The following is a 19,572-nucleotide window of genomic DNA, read 5'->3' as shown; positions in this document are numbered from 1 at the left end:
CTTCCAAACCAGCAAATCCCTAGAAATATAATAATTTTTTACTTGAAACTTACTGAAACAAAGTCTAGAGTTCCCTTAAGGAAAAATAGACAAATTCAATGAGTAGATTGAAAGGAATAGAAGAGGAAGTATGTGGAGAATAGAGTGTTTCAGTCTTTTATATATTATGCATTTTGTTGTTCCTAATCACATAACCCTAAAGTGTCTGTTTAAATTTACTAAGGACCTTGTTATCCACGTGAAAGCTGGGATGTTGATCAAGTAAGATCAATTTCTCCCTATTGCATGTAGAAAACCTATAGAAATGGAAAAGCTGAAAGATGGGGTGATAGTTCATTCATTCATTCATTCATTCACCCATCAAATATATGTTGAGCATCTACCTGGTGCCAGGCACCACTCTAAGAGCTGTGGATACATCAGTGAACAAGAGCTCAAAATATTTGCCCAAAATATTTGTGGAGTTTATCTTCTAGTGAGGGGAGACAGACAATAAGCAATAAGCATTGAAAATAAGTAAATTATAGCTTATAGTGAGAAGGTGCTCAGTGCCATGGGTGGGGGGAAGTAGAGCAGGTTGTAAATAAGACTAGGAATGCCCAGAGAGGCATTTCAATTTTAAAATGTGATGGTCAGATATGTTAAGCCACAAAACAAGTCTCAATAAATTTTAGAAGTTTGAAATTATAAAACAATCTTTTCTGACTACACTAGGATGAGGCTGGGAATCAATAATAGAAGGACAACTGGGAAACTCACAAATATGTGGACATTAAACAACACACTATTAAACAACCAATGTGTCAAAGAAGAAATCACCAGGGAAACTAGAAAATACTTATGGTTGAATAAAAATGAAATACAACATACCAAACTGATGGGATGAAGCAAAGGCAGTGGGAAACTTACAGTTGTAAAAACACATATGTTGAAAAAAAAAAAAAAGATCTGAGAAGATACGGCCAGTGAGGTAAGAGGGAGTCAAGAGGTTGTGGTATGTAGGAAACCAGGAGAAGGAAATGTCTCCAGGAGGAGGAGTGTCCCATTATGTGTCTATCAGTAAGAGGTTTAAAGCCCTGCCACTGAGGCCACGTTGTTATATTGACATTGAAGTATATTTGCCATGTATGGATTTAATGGTGAATGAATATATGATACCTTAAATCTTTTCATGATTTTTTTCTTCAACAAAGCGAAGACACTTCATCTACAAAATAATATGGACCACAACTGCTTATGTGAACAGTCTGTTAAAAGAAAATAGATTTGATGTCATGAAATATAAAAACGCTATAACTTCACTTAGAATCACCTAATACTGTATCACAGTACACCTTAATTGTGTTAGAGTTCCAAGGTGAAGATTTTTCTTATTTTAACTGAGGATCATTACTCAGGATGATGTCAATGATGCCATAACTAATGATGAATTTGGAAGTGAAATAATAAACTCTTGTTAGAAGAACCACAAAGATAACGTACAGCATGGTGACATGCTGTATAATAATACTGTATTGTATAATTGAAAGTTGCTAAGAGAGAAAATCTTAAAAGTTCTTGTCACAAGAAAAAAATTACAACTATGGGCGGTGAGGAATGTTAACTAGATTTGTTATGGTGGTCATTTCGCAATACATACAGGTAGTGAATCATGTTGTATACCTGAAACTAATGTAATATTATATGTCAGTTATAGCTCAATAAAAATATTTTAAAAAGAACAACAAAAATCCAGGAAAGACAGAGTTTGAATTTAAGTGGTACTGTGATATTATTTGAAAATCACTGTAGTTGAACTTATTTGCAAATATACAAATTCTATAATATCTGGCATTGAATAAGTCCAATAACAATTGTGTTGTATATATGTTAATAATACGATAGGACTTTAAAGAAAAAAATCTGAGGATAAAAAATGAGAGACTATTTCAAAAGAGATTTTTACTATAAAGCATCAAGAAAAGTGTAATACTTAGGATAACAAAAACATGGACAGAACTCATTTCCGTGTGTGGGACACTAAGAATTTTAAGACATAAGAAAATAAGATGCATTTAAAGAAGTGGAAAATATAGTCCTTATTTAATGTTTTAAAACAGACAATGGTAGCATCAGGATAACAGCAAATTGATATTTTGGGGATACCCCTTAATTTATACTTTGAGTGAACTCAATGTGATGCAATGTTATTATGATAGTCATGTTTTAATGGTATTTATCTTACAAAGATATTTCAATCCTAAGAGGACAATTTTATTTTTTCTCAACAGTGAAAAGCCTGATTGATATCTAGTAAAATTTAGATCAGTAGCTGTGAACAGGAAGGAAGAGTATATAGAGAATTCATTATGCGATCTCTGTGCCTTTAAAAACACTGGGAGAATCTGAAAGCAATCTCGCCCAAAAGAACCAATGAAGGAGCTTCCTTTAGGGAGAGAAGATCAGCTCTGTTTAAAACAAAGCAGAACAATGAAGCATTTTTAAACTGGCAACACCACTCCTCCTTCTCATAGTTTGGTTTGCCCTCTTACAAAGCAACACCCTGGCATCCACATTAGAATTGAAACCGACAAGGCATCCCTTTCATCCCTGGCTGCCAAAACTCCTCACTAATAATAATTAGCCATTCTTGGCTTCTAGCCAAGAAGAGTTTAATAAATACTAGAAGGGCTTTGGGGCCTCAGCTGCATTTCTAGCCTAGCTAAGGAATGATGGGGGGAGGAAACATCACTTTATGCCAAATGAAATCTGCTGAATAGTGCAGCAAAAGGATTACTCAGTTGTCTATTAATGAATGACCATTACTTAAATACATATTTTATGTCACAGTATGTGTAGCAATGCTCATTCAAATAGGTCATATTCAGCTTTATAAAGTTTATTTCTATATCTGCCTTGAAAATGTTAATATATAGCATCATAACGTTTGCTAATCACTCCAGAAGTCATTATCTTTATACCGTTCATATAGGTGTGCTTTTCTAGGAAATGTAAATGGCTTTAATTTCCAGGTAAATAATGATTCATAATATTCAACGTCTACACAATTAAACAATGTGGATAATACTGAAGGAATAGTCATTATGAATGTACTATTTTATTTACTTGATAAGTTCTTCATTTTGGTTTGTGATATTATCAACGCTAAAATTGCACAGAGCATATAACTGAATGCCCTGAAAAGAGTAGATATTGCAAAAAAGAAAAGAAAAGAAAAAAACAGTAGATATTATTATATTGTTGTATTTATTCAAAGAAATATGGTATGGTAGGGATGGGGAGCTTCTTTCCCAAACTTCTGGTTTGTTCTCTTTTTTTTTTTTCCTTGTTTTTATTTATTTATTTATTTTTTTAATTTGAGTACAGTTCCACTCTTTATGGGAAGGAAAAATATAAGAGAAATTGTTTTAATTTCTCTCACCTTTCACTCTAAAAGGCAGAGGGGAATGACTTATCTGATTGGTAAAACATGAAGAAAGACTGTGCAGGCATGAATTTTATTTTCTTTTACCCTTTCCAGAGTAGGCTGTCTTCAGGATTCATTCATTCTCTGTGTCCTGGGGCAGGCTGCGCCCCTGTGAAGAGAGGACAGTGCTGCTGTGGGTGTGCCCCAGAGTAATGGGTAAGTCGGGCTTATTCAGAGGTGAAGGGTTATGGTTTCAAACCCAGCCACGGTGCAAGCAAATATCTTTATCTCCGTGTCTCTAACCCCTGAGTCTTACTTTCCAGGGCTTCAGAAAGCTCTAGAGGAAGAGTCAGGCCTTCTTACCTACCCTAAGAGCCTAACGTGAGTGAAAATGGATCCAGGTGCTCTCTGGAGAATATAAACACATGGCTATGTGTGAGCATGTCTTATGATCCTTGACAGCTTTCTGCACCTATTTTCCTAATCTGAAATATAGATGAGGTTTTCGCCCTTGTTCCAAGGCCTTAATCCCAGAATAGTCCTCTTTTGCCTTGGCCAACAATAAAATATATGAGAGCTTGGGGCACCTGGGTGGCTCAGATGGTTAAGCGGCTGCCTTCGGCTCAGGTCATGATCCCAGGGTCCTGGGATCAAGTCCTGCATCGGGCTCCCTGCTAGGCGGGGAGCCTGCTTCTCCCTCTGCCTCTGCCTCTCTCTCTCTCTCTCTGACTCTCATGAATAAATAAATAAAACATTAAAAAAATATATATATATGAGAGCTTGTTTCATGCAATCTTGCCAAAGAGACTGAGAGTCAAGAAGGTAACCTCACTAACTAGTGCTCCCTGCCAGTTTCCTGACTTGGGATTTCACTTGGCTGAAACTTGCATGCATTGTGACTAGAAAGTGCATCAACTTTCTCCAGGACTTTCCCTAGAAAATGATTTTACAGACCATTAAGGGAGTTTAACTAAAACTTGAAACTGTATTTTCGGAATACAGGTAGTAAACCCCTAACGAGTGTGCCTTGATTTCTAATTAAGAGCTGTTTTATCAACATATGTTTATCCAACAATTAGAGTAGAAATCATCACTTTGGATGTTGACCAAGAATTAACACACTACAATCAGGAATTCAGAACATTTATTGCAAGAGCTGAATAATTGTAAATAACGTAGAACTGGCAAAGCAGTAACAAGGATAATTGTTTAGATATTTATTCTGTCAAAGTCATCAAACACCCCTCACAAACCGACAAAAATGTACTGCAATAAGCAATGCACCCCTACCCATTATTTTCCATTATACTGTGGAAAAATGTGAATTGCTATTTACAAAGTAATTTTATTTTTGGTAAGAACAAATTAACTATCAGATTAGCAAACCCTTTTTTTTTATTTTTTATTTATTTTTTTTTTTTACTTTTAAACTGATGTTGAACCGTGGCATTATGATAACTTTCACTTCTTTCAATAAAGACATTTTGTTGCATGCTATTTATTTGTTTAAATCATCTGTCATGCCTTAACAAAAACCTCCTAAGAATGTTCGAATTTGGATTTGTTTGCACGTGCAACTGAGATCTTATTAACATTAGTTGTCACTCTGTTGGTTTGACCTAAGTGACAAGATGCTGGTACCTGCCAGGCATTGACCGACTATGATAACAAACAGTTAAACAGCAATAATTAGAGATTTATCCCTTTATTTCCCCCAACTAGCCTACCTGGAGAATGTTCGGTTACATCATGAAGGCACAACACATTAAATATTTTGTGGCTATGGTCTAACACTTGTGTTACAACAACATTATCTTATATGAGGATCAACACAAACTCTGCCATTTCAACAAAGTTGCAGACACACATTTGCCCAGTTGAAACTATTTTTGAATAGTAATTTTTCTTCAATATATGCTAATTTTGATACATTAGTTTTGTATGAGTGACAAGTACAGGATATTATATTACTTTCTGAAGGATAACACTTTCCCATTACTCTCTCACTTAATGCTACTAATTAAGTGATTTTGCTTTCGCCTACTTTGAAAACAAGGATGTCAAGAAAATAGGTTCTGAATTTCCAAGCTTTTGCAGAAGTCCTGTTTTTATATAAAGTTTTCGTTTCATCTTTATTTTTTTACAGAATCCTAGCATCATAAGCTGTCACAAAAGAAGCAAGATTCCAGAACCTTTTTTTTAAACACAAGTGTTTGAGATCCTTTGAACAATGTGCGTCAAGAGAGACTAGTAACGCAGAAACACCTCACTAAGAGAAACAACAAAAATAACGACAAAGAGGCAAATTAAGAAGAAGGAAAGAAGCAACCATAAAACACAGAGTTATGCTACAACATTTTTTTAGGTGAACGTTGCAAGTACACAAAAGTTGTTAATAATAACTTGCTTCTATTTACAAATACTTTAACACTGATTGACTTACAAGTATCCACTAACGTTGTTAACAGCACGATAGGTTTAATGCTTATCTTTTTAAGTTTCGCTTGAAGGATAATGTCAAGTATAGCAGTCCCAGCACAAATCAATGACAAAAAGGGCACAAGTTTCTAACTGGATATGTTCGTCAGTCACTCTAATCCATGGAACTTTCTTACTCTCCAAATGCATATTATATTATTCATAGCAGCAGTCCAGGGTCAAAAGTAAAATTCAATTAAAAAACAAAAACCAAAAACCAAAAAGGATATTTGCACAATGGAGTGATCTCCGGAGAGTTTAATCAATTCTAGTAAACAAGATCACATGGCTAGTAGAACTATCTTCTCTTTTATATTGTAAAATATTGTATCCTCCATGGTGCTAACACAAAGTTATGGATATCCCTGCTATAAAGGGGCATAGTTACAGAGATCTATTGAATACATAAAGCTCTGACACACAAGGTATTAGCATGTCTATTTAGATTAAAGTTATTAGGTCCCATATAGCCTTTTTTTTTTTTTTTTTTAGAGTTGGTGCTCCTTCGGACTCTCAATAGTACCTCCTGCTTGCTTATAAGACTTCAGATTCGCCAGAGGAATGTCTGTCATGTGGCTGCCATTGTTGAAATGGCCTTCATTGGAGCCATACTGCTTACGGTCATTGAACTGGTTCCTGTTGCTATCTTCTTTCCAGGCTCTGGTAAGGGTGTGCCCATTCACAAGCTTGTCCTTCTTGACCCATTCTTTCTGGGGTGCAAAGGTTGAGAGAGGAGATTTAGGGTGTTGATATGGACCCAAGCCAGGAGGCATCCAGCAATTATCAGAGTGACCCAAAACCAAGCACTCTTGAGTGCACATCTCTGTAGCTTCAGCTAATCCTCGGGGACCCAAAGGCCCATCTACAGAGGGCAAGAGACAGAGAGAATAAGAAAAGAAAGTGGTTAGAATTTCAATGTAAAATTGTCTCCTTAGAGAAAAAGTGCATCGGTGATCTCATTTTCTCATGAAAAGTGTAAGTTAAGCAATTCAAAGAATTCAAATTCTTTCAAGAATAACAGAAAGAATCAAATTCCTTGTTGTGGAAGTAAGAATTATCTCTTTCCTTAGGCCTTCATTTACACCTAGAAACAGACATGAGTAAACAGATATATAATTTCTGATCAACTCTTTCTATGGCATATGTATTGTTACTGATTTATCTTCTAATCCTCAACAAAAAGCTCTTATTTATGAGAAATCATGAAAAACAGAAAAATTGTATGTGTGATGTTGAAAAATGTGTAAATGTACAACTCCATAAAAACAAAATGCAAAACTAGTACTTGAAATATAATATTAAAAATAAGTACTCTAAATGGTTACATAAAATGTCATTTTTCCATATAAACACATGTTAATTTTATATGAAATCACATGAAAATAATCGCACATTTTAAAAAATCAAAACTAACTTAAAGAATATTTTGATTAATGTGTATACTACTAAAGGAACACCTGGTCTGCTGAAAGCATTCTGAAATCCAAGTAAATAAAAAGTCATTTGCATCCAAAGACAGCATTTGGTTCCTTCCAAGCGTAAACCATTTTCTATAATTCTAAGTGTATTAAATAACCCAGATTTCACTAGAGTGGAAGTCTTAGCTAAGTTGCAAATTGGATCACATGAAGTCTAATATTCAGGGGGAAAAAAGTCATCGTAGATATTTATCTACTAGTTTGTGTTTTTTTGTTTGTTTTTACTAGCAGGAAATCTAGAACATATATTTTAACCAAGATTTCAAAAGTAAACTCTTTTCTGATTAGATAAAGGGAAATTAACCTTCTACTGAAAAACAACAGCCAAATGATTTAGGAAAAATTTGTTTTGTTTTGTTCTTTTCCCCTTGATTAAACAGTCAAGTGATAAGTGATAGGCTGGAAATTAGGAATTGATTTTACGAATGAGGTTACGTGGATAGGCAAGAATGGCTGAGGTATAAAGCATTTTCAAAATAGAGAGTCATCAGAATAAAAACGTAGAAGAAAACGAAAACATCTGTATGTTCGCCACAACGTCGATTAAAACACTAAACAACTGGAATGTGTATCTTTGCTAAAACCCAAGTTAGCACTACTCACATTTTTAAGTGCCCAATAATTGTGTTTTTTTAATATTAACATCTGTCTGTCTTATTAATATTCCAGTTATTCCTTGCATATAAAAACGCCTGTCAAAATAGGTAAAAGTTGATGGCCAAAAGCTGAGACCCCAAAACACAAGCAACATTGCAACAGACATCGGTTGTGAAAACAATGTGGCTAAAATTTACTGTTCCCTACAAACTCAAATTTTAGTCATTTTTAAAAATCTAAAATCTTCTCTTTAGAAAAACTTTAAAATTCCTTCTCATCTGACCTGTATTCCCATCCCCTCAAAAACAAACAGTTTTATTTTGTTTAAACACATGTTCGTTACTCAAAACTATTTCTCTCACAAACCTCCAACGATTACTAACTTCCTAGTATATTTAACTTAAACTTCTCTATGAGCCTTTCTTTGCCCTCCGAATTCTGCCCATGCTTCAAAAGTTCAAACTAATTTCTCCCTTTTAGGTTCATGGTGGTGTGCTCGATGACTCTGTATCCACAAAGCTAACGCATTTTGCTTCAACCATCCATGCTCCTTACATTGAGATCACAGGTTTAGAAGATGCTTTTGCCTCTTCTGTTTTCATTTAATTACTTATTCTTTCAAGGTCAGCTTGCTTCCCAAGTACCACGGCTAACTTCCATAACTACACCAATTCATAGCTCGTATGCACCTTGAAGATTTCCACAGATCCACATTTCCATTTCTATTTCCACAGATCCACATTTCCATTCCATTGCCACATTAAATTAAGAATATTATCCAGAGACTGAGAAAGTGTGAGTGTGTGAGTATATGTGGACCCTTAGTCTTCAGCAATGAGTGACACATTTTAACAAATAGTGTATATATTTTTTTTCAGACTGGTAACATTTATTTATTCCATAAATATTAAATACTTACTGAGCATGTACTATATGCTTACTGATGAATGACAAATTTCCTAACTGAGCTCCCTCAACTCTTGCCTTAACGATACTTTCATCTTTTGGGGGGGGGGATTCTGTACATTCATGAGGATCATTTTATTTTTGTTTTATCCCAACTAGATTTAAAATCCATTAATGGAGAAAAAATGACTTCTCAAGTCTTCTGATCTCTCATAGTGCTAAGCAATAGTGATGATCTATGAACAATGTTAATTGTTAATTAAAATTTTATGAGGTTGAAAATGTTCTGAGAAATAATTAAAAATATCCTCTGCTTAAAGGCAGACCTTAATTATAACAGAAGATGCTGCTTTCAGAAACATCGCACCAAAAGTTTCCTCAACAACACATCTCTTTGCCTAGCAATACTTTGTGACAGATAATAAATGAATTATTTAACTTCTCTGTTAAATATATTCACTCCTTTCAAGACATCAATGGAGATAAGGTAATCACCAATTTGATGTGTAACCTAGCTTGAGGCCTAGACACCAACCTTTCGTTTTTACCTTTCTAGAACCATTAAGTTTTTGTTGTTGTTGTTGATACCCCCAAAGGAAAACAAATAATCAGCTACCACAGAAATATCAATAGAATCAGGTTTTTATTGAGTACATAAAAAGGGGAGAAAATGCAAGATTATTTAAAATAGCTTTATCGAACATTCACTGCCCTCTCATTAAATTAAGAATATTATCCAGAGATTGAGAAAGTGTGAGTGTGTGAGTATATGTGGACCCTTAGTCTTCAGCAATGAGTGACACATTTTAACAAATAGTGTGTTGTTTTTTTTTTCAGAACTGGTAACATTTATTTATTCCATAAATATTAAATATTTACTGAGCATGTACTATATGCTGACACTGTGACAGGCTCCAAGAATACAGCAGTGAACAAAATCAATGTCAACGCTGTCCTCATAGAGTTTTCAGGTTATCTTGGGAAACAATTATTTTAAAAGCAGTGAACAAAGAAGGAAGAAAAAGGTGTCCTTTGGAATGAATAGGTGTCATTACCAGTTAACTGATTTAGGAATGCTTGTCTCTTTACAAGGTAAAAGAGGGACTTTGTTCCCTGTTATGTCATTTCTACCTTTTTCTGAAAGTTCCTCTTACAGATAATTGGCAATTGACGACATTCACAGTCAAAATGTATGTGTACTATACAAAATCTTTGACTCGTAAAAAAATGAGTTTCTTTCCATTAAGTAATATTAATCACTCTTTGAGAATTGTACTTATGATTTATTCTTAAAAATAAATTTGAAGGCTTTTGATAAAATGTGTAAGTATATGTAGAGACATTTTGTAGATTCTTAGGTAAGTCTTTCAGGTACCTGATTGCTGTATAAGATTTAAGGATCCACCACAAGGTGGAACACCACACTGGGATGAAAGTGTTTGTTACTTACAGCCCTGAAGGAGAAAAGTCCACCCCACACAGAGGACTGCAACAAGGACTAGGCTAAAAAGAAACTGGGATTGCAGGGGGCAGTTTATGCTTGGCAAATGGGGTGGGGGGTGAGTTGGTCTCCTGGTCTCTCCGTGGATTGACTAATTTGAATAATTTCTGAAATTCTAGGGCAGAGGGGATGTCCCAAGTTACCTGGTACCTGACACCTGGGGCAATTAGGGAGGGTACATAATGACCTAGGAGTGTGGGAGCTCTAGAAGGGAAGTAGTGTGTGGTTTGGCCTTATTCAAGAAAGGGAACTCTAGTCAGGGCCTCAGAACTAAGACTGCATTAAAGGAAAAAAAAAAAAAACTATATTAAACTATATTACACCGGTTTCCTTATATGCTTGAACTGCACTGTGGGAAAATACACTTTGCTTTATGCTTTTGTAAGTTTTTATTTTGGAACATGATATTGAATAGGGAAATTTTTTCTTTTTTTTTTTTCTTTTTGGGAAATAACAATGCTTCCAAGTTGTCAGGAATTGATAAGAAGGAAAAAAAAAAACACTTTTTAGGGGCGCCTGGGTGGCTCAGTTGGTTAAGCGACTGCCTTCGGCTCAGGTCATGATCCTGGAGTCCCTGGATCGAGTCCGCATTGGGCTTCCTGCTCAGCAGGGAGTCTGCTTCTTCCTCTGACCCTCTTCCCTCTCCTGCTCTCATTCTCTCTCAAATAAATAAATAAAATCTTTTAAAATAATAAAAATAAAAAAAAAAAACACTTTTTAAATTAAAAAGTCCTGATAGTCCCTGCTCTAATCAGAAGCATGCTAAACATGGAAGTTTCCAATTCATTTCTTTCAGTTTTAGAAACAATGACTGAATTGTTTTATACTTTTTGAAAGGAGAAAAACATTCTTTCTAAAGCAGTGATACTGAACATTGTCACTTTCTAAAATATATTTAAAAATAATCTTTATCCATCAAATATAGGGCACTTAAAATATCAGGAAAGTTTTGCTAATATTGTAAAGAGTATATGCACTAAAATATTGCTCTTTATCTTTGACCATGATTATTTTTAATGTTATCACTATAAGTAATTACTTTAATTGATGATTAATTATAGTTATTTTCCACTCATAAGTTCCCTCAAAAAGTGTTTACTGAATATCTATCATGTATCACATGTATCAGATCCTGTGCTGGATTCTTAATAAATGCCTTAAGATTTTACATTGGTGTATGTGTGCACATCCACATGCGTTTTCCCTGTTTCTCCAATTTTTTATTTACTTTCTTGTCCTACTTGTGCTACATCATACAGTATCTATTTAGAACCCAGGTCAGGATTCCAAACTTCTCCATACTTTCTACAATTCCGGCATTATGCAATTTGTTTCCTTTCTCCTCAAAATAATTAAAATCCACCATCATGATTTTTCTAAAACTGCAGCTTTTATTGACTTTTTTTAAAACCTAAATTCTTTGTTCCCTTTCAAAATCTGCAATCTATGGGTTTGGTTATCGTTCCAGGTTTTTGAATGTATAAAGACACAAGGGCTGATGAAACCATACAAGCCATCTGTCTGCATTTAAATGTTGAAAGCAAATACAAAAGCACATAACCGAAAGCTTGAAAGTTGTCTCAGTTAATATTTATATCAGGTGTCAGTGTATTTCTCTCTCCACCTTTGCACAGCTCACCTTCTCACTCAAAACCCAACAAAATACTTTTTCTATGGGTAGGCATCAACAGCTGTCAGAGAGCTGTTTGAATTGCTGACTTTGAAAGATGTGAGCTTAAAATGTGAAACTATCCAAGTTAATGGATCTCCAGCTATACCTAAATGGTAGGATAGTTGAATGGGTCTTGATCTCATTTATTATACCCAGAAGCAGAACTGTTACTTCATTGATTAACTCACTGCTGTAATTAACAAGTACCTTCTGGCCTGTCCATGTATTTTTCAACCTGATGACGTGAAACCTTTTAATTCCAAAGCTTGAAACTGATATTAAAAAAAAAAAAAAAAAAAAATCATGACACCTTTCATATTTCTGGTTAGGTTTCATACTATATGAAGATTTGGCCTTTTATGTGAATGAATTTTCTTTAGAATTTTTACTGTTGGGTAAAATAAGATTAAACAGACTGCCAGAATTGAATTGCAAAAGAGATAAGTCATTTTTTTATCATCTGGGATCAAACTCATCCCATCTCACTCAATTTTTCATTTTGTTCAATTTTTATCATAGAAAAATACCTCTTCCATGCAGAACACATCTGATTCTCGTGTTATAATGGCCTTTTTGTGATAAGAACATATATCACTATTTTTATGCAAAACATTTGTTCTTAAGTTCCAATTTTGCTGATTTCCCCAATATTTTACAGAAGTAAGAATGGAGTATGCAGAGTCGTGCATCACTGAACACCTTATAGTGAAGGATGCATCCACAGATTTGGATTTGCTGACTCAGTTTCCCAGATCTCTAGGCACAACGATGAAATTTCTTCACTTGTTCTAAAGAAATTTCCATTTTATGTAGGCTTTTATCCTATAATGTTGTTTTGCACTTGCTGTTATTAAAATACTGAGAAAAATCTTACTCTTCATACTTATTTCTTGCCTAAATCAATTTTCCTATAATAATATTTCAGGGAAACAAATATTTTCACTCAGTACATTCGAAGTTAATTTTAGCATCTCTAAGAAACCAATCCAAAAATATTAGTATTTTTACTAGCTCATTTTCACCATCATTTTTAGCTTATTTCTGTTCTTTTTCTTTATCTTTTTCCTTCTTTTCATATCTTTCTTTCTGTTTTCTTTTCTTTTCTTTTTTTTTTTTTTTTTTGAGGCAAGGTATAACAGCTTAACAATTCCCTATCATTGTTGTGGATTACTTTGAATGGAAAGCTAAAGATAAATGCTTATGCAAATATGGAGGGCTCTGGAAAAAAAATGTGTGATAAATTCATTTGCTAGGCACCCCTCCTATCTACTCTTCCATCATCACTTACTATATTTATTGAACAGTTGCTGTTAAAAAATCAAATCAGTTAATTTGTTTCCAATCTAAATACGGCAAAAATTAATTTCAAATATGAGAGTTGGCATGAAAAACAGAGGAAGTTGTTGAGCATTGCCCACATCCCCTTTTGATACATCGTTCTACTTCAGATCACATTACATGATGCCAAATCAAAATTTTTAAATCAATGTCACATGGGAATAAATATCAGCTATGACTCTGCTCTTACACAGAAAAACAGTCAAAAGGTATAATAAATTCCATTGCCATGAACTGAGATTGGTATATGAAGTAGTGCAGCACAGTTATGTTGGTGGTCTAAATCCCAAAATAGATCTGGCAAATTTGAGTATACTTATGGGAAAAATATTTTTCATTCATTCATTCAACAGGTTTTGTTTGATCTCATGTTAGTTTCAAGAGATTGCTACATAGAACATCTAAAATCAGAACCAGTCTAGAAATCTCAGGTCACATGATCATCATCCATAGCTACGGCAAACAGAAACACATTTGAACCACAATAAAACAATGGATTAATATGGACTTTGTGAAAGTAATTTTAGATTCCTAAGAGATTTTAGCTCCCAGTTTCTCATCTCTAAATTGAGGGTAAGAGACTAGATTTTGATGAATGACCTCTACCGTTTTCTTATTCCCTTATCAAATACCATTGTGGTTTACCATAGATAATCAAACTTTTCAGTGTCATATTCATTTTAGTATTGAGAAGCCCCATACAGAGCAAAGGAATTATAAATCAATTTTTCCTATAGACTACTGTATTATTTAGGTCACATTTAGGTTTTCAAATGTAAAACTATATTTAGAACAAGTATTTAGATTTCTAAATCTAAGTAAAAACCTAATGATTTCGGCAGAGTTTTAGCTTATAGCTTGGATTTAAACGCTACATTGTGAATGCACCTACAGTCACCTTGAGAAGCAAATGCAAAAACCCACACCAGCAGGATTTGAGGAAACCTTTGGTTAACAAGTAAACAAGGATTAAATGTTTTACACATTCCTCATACAGATTTTTTTCCTTGGTCACAGATGAAAAGTCAACATTTGCAGATGGAGACAGTCCAAATACAATAACACATGGCCAGCCCAAGCAGCATATTCTCTGCGGGAGAGGATATTGCTATTTGGACAGACTTTATAGCTCACAAAGAATGGAGAGCACTTCATTATAAATCTTTAGCTTTCTTCTGCATGGCATAAATATCAGCTGCTTTTTTCTTACCTGCAAAAGCTAACTGCTGCAAAGGAAATTATCTTTGATAATTTTTTTTATTAGCCATTATTAGTCTTTGATGTTGTGATCAGTTGAACGGGAAAGGTCTAAGGTTATTGATTCTTTAAATTAATTACCAAATTTTGACCAAATTGCATGATTTGAAACACCTTATTTACATTATTGCAGATCACATTTATCTTCTTATATAGTTTACCATTTCTTTTGATTACATTTAGTATCTTTCATTTTAAGTATTCATTCACACATTGGTATTTAATAGAATTATTCTGAATTACTCTCCACTACTTGCAATTTGCATTGTTTCTCAAAAAAAAAAAAAAATGTAGTAAATCTTATTTGATGTACAACACATTTTAAGGAGCCAATCGAAGGTGTTAAGAAATGAAGTAAATTTTTACAGATTAATTTTAGGCTGAGATCCAAATTAAAAATGAAGAAGCAAACAATGTAATCTTTTGTCTCCTTAAAAAAATTCTCAGTTGCTTATTTTAGGTAAGTTTTAACTAGGCCAGTAGTACACAATATTGTGAAGTAATCTGCCTTTACACAATCTCCACTGGTTCCCATATTTCAGATTGGGGATGAGAAATAAAAACTGGTCAACTTAACTTTCACTTGCACAGTGCGCTCTGATGATCTTCACCTGGGGCGTTTATAACTGCAGCCTTGTTCCTCCCCTAGTCTGAGCTAGATTCTCAGGGTCTTCAGAGGGCATAGAGACTTGTCCCAGTTTATTTTAAGCATTGAGAAATTTGGAGGAAATTCTTTGCTAAGTTATTAAGAAATTAAAGACTTTATATATTTTAAAAGATGTCTGAAAGATTATTTTTAAATGGAGTAAAACATCAATTCTGTGGTGTATGTGATCTGTGGGGGTGGGTGTGTATGTGTGTTTATACCTGGATTATCTTTCCATAATTTTGAAATAACGTAGCATTGATCAGTGCTTCTCAAATGCTAATGTGCATATGAACCACGTGGGGAAATCAGTCAAATGACAATTCTTGTTCAGTAAATCAGGGGTCCTCAGTTCCCTCATTGCTAACAATCTCACAGATGTTGTTGCTGCTCGTGTTCAAGGATCTCACTTCAAGATGCAAGGACATTGAGGATTTATCTACTTCCATTCTGTCCTGTCCCCGTGGTCCAAACAACTAAAGCTCTCAAACTTTTACATGTATCAGAGTTAGCTGGAGGGCTTTTTAACTCATATATTGCTTGACCCCATCCAGGAATGAAGATTCTGTAGGCTTGGGGTGAAACCCCCAAATTTTCAATTTTAACAAGTTCCCTGGTGCTGTCACTTTTTCCTGATTTCTCCAGTCCATCACTAGTCTGTTTCCTTTTCCAGACCTCTAAATGTTGGATTGCTCAGTGCTCTTTACCTTGACTCCCTCCAGGTGAGCTCACATAATTGTGTGGTCTCACATGTCATATATGTAGTGGTGATTCCCCAATTTATATTTCCAGCCCCATATTGTACTCCTGGGCCACATTAGTATTATCTGATTACTGGCTCCTTAACATCATTTGAATTTCTTAATTGGCCGTTCCAAGTAACATAATTCTTGCTATTTTTCCTTTCTCCAAACCTGTTACTCTCTCTGCCATTTACCCTTCTTGCATATGGCACACTGCTTGCTCAATTCAGATGAAAAAAAAAAAAAAAAAACAAGAAAGGAATAAACCTTGGCACCTGTTAGGCAGAAATCTAAAATGCCTCTCCCCTCAGTATTCTCTAACCTATCCCTGGGACCATGAATACAGTAAGATATCACATAAGTGATTGTGTTACATTATATGGCTACTATGGACTGAAGGTTTCTGTCCCCCAAATTCATATGATGAAGCCCCAACACCCAATGTGGTGGTATTTGGGGGTGGGACTTTTGGGATTAGATGAGGTTTAAATGAGGCATGACAGAGGAAAACTCAACAATGGGATTAGTGCTCTTATAAAGAAGAGACAAAAAAGCTAGCTCCCTCAATTGCAATTCCCCTCTCCCTCTCCTCTACCCTCTCCTTCCCTCCCCTTCCCCCACCCCCCTCCTCAGCCCAGTGAGGATATAGCAACAAGGGGGCTGTCTGTAAACCAGGAAGAGGGATCTCACCACACACCAATTTTGCCTGCACCTTGATCTTGGACCTCCCAGCCTCCAGAACTGTGAGAAATGAATGTTTATTGTTTATGCCACTCAGACTACAGCACTGTTATAGCAACCCAAACTAAGACAATGGCAAAAGGGACACTGCAGACTTAATAAAATCATTTATCAACTAATAAAGTTGACTTTTAATTAAATAAAAGAGAGATCCGGTAGGTCTAATACCATCCCTTGAAAAGCAGGGAGTTTTCTCTAGCAAGAGGCAGAAGGGAGCTCATATTCAATACGCCCCTGGTGGCTTTCAAAATAGAAAGGAACACACAGAAAGGCTCTGAGAGCAACCTCTAATGGCAGAAACCAACTCCAGCTTAGCAGCCAGCAGGACAACAAGGATCTTCGTCCCACAACCATAAGGAACAGGGTTCTGCTAATAATCAAAGTTAGCTGAAAAATGGATTCTTCCTCAAAGCCTCCAGAGAAGAGTTCAGTCCAGCTGATACCTTGATTTCAGTCTTGTGAGCCCCTAGGCATGTTAAGCCCACTTGGACTCATGAGATAACAAATGGATGGAAGCTGAGAGAATATATCTGTCATGCTATAACCAGCTAAACTGTAGTAATTTGTGACTCAGCAATAGAAAACTAATATGACATCTGTCATTTACTCAAGATACAGTCAAAGTTCTTCAGTCTACCTACTTCTCTGAAAACCCACCAGCTCAAGCCACTATTACTTCCTAACAGGACTCCTCCTTGCACTTTTTTTTAAGCTCAATCCCCAACATGGGGCTTGAACTCATAACCCCAAGATCAAGAGTTTCATGCTCTACTGACTGAGCCTTCTTACACTCTCTTGATATTCCAATCTTTAACTAGAGGCATCTATCTATTTCAATCAATTGATAGAGACATAGTTGACCCTTGAACAACATGGAGGTTAGGAGCACTGACCCCCATGCAGTTGAAAATCTGTACATAAATTTTGATTCCCCCCAAATTTAACTACTAATAGCCCACTGTTGACCACAAGTCTTACTGATAACATGATGAACACATATTTTGTATGCTGTAGGTATTATACGCTGTGTTCTTACAATAAAGTAAGCTAGAGAAAAGAAAATGTTGGGCGCCTGGGTGGCTCAGTTGGTTAAGAGACTGCCTTCGGCTCAGGTCATGATCCTGGAGTCCCTGGATCGAGTCCCGCATCGGGCTCCCTGCTCGGCAGGGAGTCTGCTTCTCCCTCTGACCCTCCCCCCTCTCATGTGCTCTCTCTCATTCTCTCTCTCTCAAATAAATAAATAAAATCTTTAAAAAAAAAAAAGAAAAGACAATGTTAAGAAAATCATAAAGAAGAGAAGATACATTTGTAGCACTGTACTGTATTTATCAAAAAAAAAAAAAAAAATCATGTCTAAGTGGACCCATGCAGTTCAAACCTGTGTTGTTCAAGGGTCAAATGGAGTTATAAGCATATAACTAATGTACTTATATTAGTTTCCTATTGCTGCAGTAACAACTTACCACAAACTTAGTGGCTTAAAACAACATAAATTTATTCTCTTACAGTTCTGGATATCAAAAGTCTGAAATCAATTTCATTAAACTAAAGTCAGCATGTCAACCACACTGCTTCCTTCTGGAAACTCTGTGGGGAGAATCCATCCCCTTTCCTTCTTTCTGCTTCTAGAGGCCATCCGCGTTCCTTGACTTCTGGGTCCTTCCTCCATTATAAAAGCACGTCTCTCCAATCTCCACTTCTTTTACCACATCAGCCCCTCAAACTCCTCCTGAATCCTCCTTATAAAGACCATTGTGATTACATAATGCCTAGGTGGATAATCCAGGATAATCTCCCCATCTCTAAATCTGAAATTTAACCCCACAACTGCAAAGTCACTTTTGCCATGGAAGATAACATTGTCATGTGTTCTGGGGACTAGGTTATGAATATATATGAATATACTCAGCCTAACACAATATTTAAAGCAGAGTGCCTCACTCCTTTGCCTCCCATCACATCAGAGTAAAAGACATGCTCCTTTGCATGGTCCAAAAAGTCTCACATGACCTGGCTCCTGCCCAACTCTCTGAACTCGTATCTCTCACGTGTTCTCCTCAACCCCACCTTACTCTGCTCCCTTTCTTGCTGTGCCTCCAATACACCAAGATTCATGAGGTCTCAGGGCCTCTGGATTTGCTATTATTTCTGTCTGGACTGTCTTTTCATTGGCCTTAAAGAAAATCACTCACTCACTGCATTTAGATGTTTCTTCAAATTCAATCATACAGGCATTTCCTGAGCACTTTATAAAAACAAAATATCCTCTACCCACTCTATTTCCTTACCTAGCTGAATTTTTCTTGATAGCACTCATTGCTACCTGCCACAATTTATTTATCTGTTAATGATCTAGCTCTCACAGTAGAATGTAAGCATCACGAAGCCAGGTAATTTGCTTTTTGATAACTGCATGTATTACCATGGCCTGGGACATTGTAGATAATTACTGGGTATGCTTCGAAACAAAGGAATAAATGAAGTTTGTTCTGAGCCCTCAGATCAGCGAGCTAACATAAAAACTGTACATAAAACATTATGTGACAAGTAATTTACACTGAGAGAATAGTAATCAAATAGTTTTTACCTGTACATAAGAAACATTGTTAAGAGTTCATAGCATAAAACTTCACTAAGATAATACTTGGAATGTCTAGGTGGTATTAATAAATGCAAAATAGCTGCATTCAAAAGCACTAATGCACTACCCTACTTTGGTGCCAAAGCAAGTGGAATGCCCCAAAGTGAAACATAAGTGGGTTGCTTCCTATGTCCTATCAAACTACTTGATCATGCTAGAAAGTTCATA

General features: G+C 35.5%; 1 protein-coding gene across 5 annotated transcripts in view; it reads right to left on the bottom strand.

Annotated features, from left to right (window-relative positions):
• Positions 1-4,533: 4,533 nt before the first annotated feature.
• The window catches only part of PCDH9 (protocadherin 9), a 930,050-nt gene continuing 915,011 nt past the window's right edge, over positions 4,534-19,572 (bottom strand). For 4 of the 5 annotated variants that reach the window (XM_032402885.1, XM_032402887.1, XM_032402886.1 and 1 more), the window contains one exon: positions 4,534-6,746. In XM_032402885.1, coding sequence (XP_032258776.1) covers positions 6,373-6,746 — 374 coding nt within the window. In that variant the 3' untranslated portion in view covers positions 4,534-6,372. The remainder of the gene's footprint in view (positions 6,747-19,572) is intronic. The other variant, XM_032402890.1, reaches the window with a different exon arrangement.

The sequence above is a fragment of the Phoca vitulina genome, unplaced genomic scaffold (assembly GCF_004348235.1).
Source record: "Phoca vitulina isolate PV1807 unplaced genomic scaffold, GSC_HSeal_1.0 scaffold5, whole genome shotgun sequence".
In the NCBI taxonomy this organism is placed as follows: domain Eukaryota; kingdom Metazoa; phylum Chordata; class Mammalia; order Carnivora; family Phocidae; genus Phoca; species Phoca vitulina.
This window is presented reverse-complemented; position numbering and strand designations above follow the sequence as displayed.